Consider the following 3,519-nt stretch of genomic DNA (forward strand, 5'->3'; position numbering starts at 1 on the left):
GTTTTGAAATGGGTGCCCAGTTCGTTCGCCTCTTGATTAAATTTAGTCCCAGTATCTTCGTTCTTTCTTAGCTACAATAAACTCATCGGCCAGAAAGGGTTCCCGGCGAACCCAAGCCATCACCATTCAGCCCATGAAGCCGAGTTTGGTGAGCTTCTATAAATAAACATACCCCGTGAGGTATACCTACCATCCCGGCGCACACCTCCCATCCATCTCTAGAGGACAAATCCTTTATCTAGCACATCATCTAGTCGGGCCGGAGTTCATATTCACCATGGGGATCCACACTGACGCCTTTGCAACTACTTTTTCGTTCAGCTCAATCCGCGTTTCGCGCTTCCTCCCACCCACCAGACTCTCCAGAAGCTATCATATTGGCTGAGCTTGTACGTACTCTATTGTCACATGGAAAACCGGATATCAAAAACCAAAATACAAAATAAGAGAAACATCCACTAATAATAATAATACGACAGACTTCCTTCTGCGAATCCGGAGGCCCAAACAATACAGTATGCCGATGCCCCTTCCCTCCCCCCCTTAAATTGTCCCCACTCCCTTTTTGTCACCTCCAGCCATTTCTTATCGATTGTTCTGCCTCCGCGCGGCTAACAACAGTATTTCTCATATTTTTTTCCACACCAATTAGGGAGATGAATACCTACACTTACCAGCCATCGTCGAAGCGGCGGAATCAAGCCCTGCTGCGGCGAAGGCCGCTGCGGACACTATCAGTCGAGTACTTTCCAACCCAGCTAGCAAAAAGGGCTACAAGCAGTACAATGCCATCATGCTCATCCGCATCCTGTCTGACAACCCCGGCACGACTTTCACGCGCAACTTCGATGGCAAATTCGTATCGATAACTAAAAATTTGTTACGCGAAGGGCGGGATATGAGCGTACAGCAGATCCTGCGAGAGACGCTTGAGTTTCTCGCCGTACAAAAAAGTCATGACACGAATGTGGCACCGCTGGTGGAAATGTGGAAGAAGGAGAAGCTGAAGTTTGAGAAGGCTATGGGTGTTAGCGCTGTAAGGATATAAATATCTCCGCACTTTTTTCCTTCTCCCCGCCTTCCTCGAGGGCCCAATGCAGAAAGTACCCAATGCAGAAAGTACAACGAATTGCACCATTGGTACTAATGGCAAGTTAATAGGGACCATGGGTTCAGCCACTTATTCCGGGACAACGGGATGATTACTTTGCGCGCTCGCATCGATCTAGCGGCCTACCCTCACCCGAAGAGCTCTCCGCCAGGATAACAGAAGCAAACATCTCTGCGTCTTTGCTTCTCCAGTTCGTGCAGTCGACGCCAACAGCGGAATTCTACACGAATGACCTCCTAAAGGAATTCTCCGCACGGTGCCAAGCTGCCGCCAAATCTATCCAGGGATACATAAACGCGACGAATCCCTCGCCGGACGAAGATACGATGCTCACTCTAATAGAGACAAATGATAGACTCTCCGCCGCGTTTCTCGAAATACCAGCGTGCTGCGGTCGTTTGCCAGAAGGGAACGCCAGTAGAACAGATTCTCAAGAAGCGGTTTCCCCCTGCTTTGCCACCGTTGGGCAGCACCACAACAACAGCCTTCTTTATCAGGCTCGGGCGGGGCTCCCGCAGAACTTTCGAAGTTTCAAAGCGGCGGGTCTAAGCGCTTCCGTCCCCTCTCCCTCTCCATCCCGGCGGCAAAAGCGTTGAGGCAAATTTCCGTTGGATGAACAAGCCCGCAGTACCTAGGGAAACCCTCCCAAGACCCTCCCCGCACCCACAAACACCTGGGCACATTCTCCCCACCGAACCTCCCTTCGGAAAAAACCCCCACCACCTTCAAACCCAAACCCAAACCCGACCCCGACCTCGACCTCGACTTCGCAAAGCCCACCCCTCCAATCCGCTGTCTCCCCACTAGCTATCACCCCACCTTCATTCCCCCTCTCAAATAACCTAAACCGTAATAACAGCTTGACCAACCCCTCCCGCACCACAGCCCTAACCAGTCACGCACTCCACAACAACAACGACGAATTCACCTCCTCTTCCTACCAGTACAACTCCAGCGAATTCCAGGTCGAGAACCCCTTCGCGGATACATACAGCTCGCCCTTCCCCGACGATAATACCAATAGCAATCATTCTACAGTGACCACAACGACGACGTCGGGCAGACACCGCGGTCCAGCTGCGGGTCCAGCTGCCGATAGAAATACAGATGAAGATACCACACCGATGACGAGTAGCACGTACTATCCTGACGCGCGGAATGTGATGGTTGATGGGAATATGCCAGGAGCGGCGATTGAGACGAGGACCAGGGGTCGGGGCTTGGGGGTTTAAGGGAGGAGGGAGGCGGGAGGCGGGAGACGGGAGAAGCTTACAAGGGCGATGTGGGGAGGTGGAAAAGGGAGATGGAAAATGGGCGGATTCAATGGCTGGGACTGTGGAGATTGGGGATTGGTTCGGGGGAAAGCGTGGGGAGTGGGCCGGACGGAGATTAAAGGCGGGGGGTTGTAGGTTGAAAGGCTGGATTGTATAGTTGGCGTTAGCCGTCGAATCTGGAATGAAGGTATATCAAATGACGGACGATGGATAATGGACGGAAATGGACTTTTTTTTTTCCCCTTATCCTAACGACGAATCGCACCCGTTTCAGTTTGCAATCGCTTTTTGTTTTTCTTTGCGCTGCTTTTATATTATATATCCTCTATGGCCTTGTCTGTTCATGGTTTGCCTTGTGCTGTTATTAGCCTTTCTGCTTTTGGGCCTTTTTCTTTCTTTTTAATTTTTTTTAATTTTTTTCTTTTTTTCTTTTTTTTTTTTTTTTTTTTTTGGAATTACCTTTTATTATTGGATCTCTGCACTTCGTCCGGGTGTCCTGTACTGTAGAGCATTGTGAGAGCTGACTTTTGTCTTTGCCCTTAACGATGTGATTAAATCAAGATTGTATTGGTCTTTTGTTGTACACGATTTTTATTTCTTCTCTTTTTCTTCATACCTTACATCCTCAAGGTGACTTTGGATCATCTTTATCACTTTTGCGCAAGTTGAAAAACCGCGCTTGACGATAGGCAAATGCTAAACAAATGATTTATTTCCTTTACCTCCTCTATCTTTCTTCTTATTCAAGGCTGTTGGTCCATCTGTTGTGTAGGTGTCTATTTTTCGACCATACCATATCAATAAACATATAGATGTGGATAGAGATTTTAGTAATACACCACCTCCTTACGGAACCTCTCCATGCCCTCTCCCACGTAGGGAGGCTAAAGAATCATTGTGCATGTACAGTACTACGTTGTGATTCTGTCTCCTCAGCTCTTTTGGTACTGCTGTCTCTTGTCGTTATGGATGTATCTATCTATCTATCTATCTATCTATATCCTGTCACAATCCTTCCATGTCGTTATATGCTGATGGCGAAAAAAGTGAGCAACATTTTTTGATAACTATTTGCTTATCTCCCCACATCATTGGTATCCTATACATAGGCCATAGGCCATGCCGTTCAGCAAG

General features: G+C 48.3%; 2 protein-coding genes across 2 annotated transcripts in view; both read left to right on the top strand.

Annotated features, from left to right (window-relative positions):
• Window positions 1-1,707, top strand: part of HCAG_02318 (predicted protein) — a gene marked incomplete at both ends in the record, with an annotated part of 2,937 nt that extends 1,230 nt beyond the window's left edge. Inside the window, 4 exons of the mRNA XM_001542097.1 lie at window positions 72-148; window positions 322-389; window positions 653-1,036; window positions 1,162-1,707. Of these exons, the coding sequence (XP_001542147.1) occupies window positions 72-148; window positions 322-389; window positions 653-1,036; window positions 1,162-1,707 (1,075 nt within the window). The remainder of the gene's footprint in view (window positions 1-71; window positions 149-321; window positions 390-652; window positions 1,037-1,161) is intronic.
• A 727-nt stretch (window positions 1,708-2,434) lies between these two features.
• HCAG_02319 (predicted protein) lies at window positions 2,435-2,542 on the top strand (the record flags this gene model as incomplete). The annotated part of the gene is made up of 1 exon (XM_001542098.1): window positions 2,435-2,542. The coding sequence occupies one exon, from the start codon at window positions 2,435-2,437 to the stop codon at window positions 2,540-2,542; it is 108 nt and encodes a 35-aa protein (XP_001542148.1).
• Between the last annotated feature and the right edge of the window lie 977 nt (window positions 2,543-3,519).

The sequence above is a fragment of the Histoplasma capsulatum genome, genomic scaffold (genome assembly GCF_000149585.1).
Source record: "Histoplasma capsulatum NAm1 scaffold_2 genomic scaffold, whole genome shotgun sequence".
NCBI lineage: Eukaryota > Fungi > Ascomycota > Eurotiomycetes > Onygenales > Ajellomycetaceae > Histoplasma > Histoplasma mississippiense.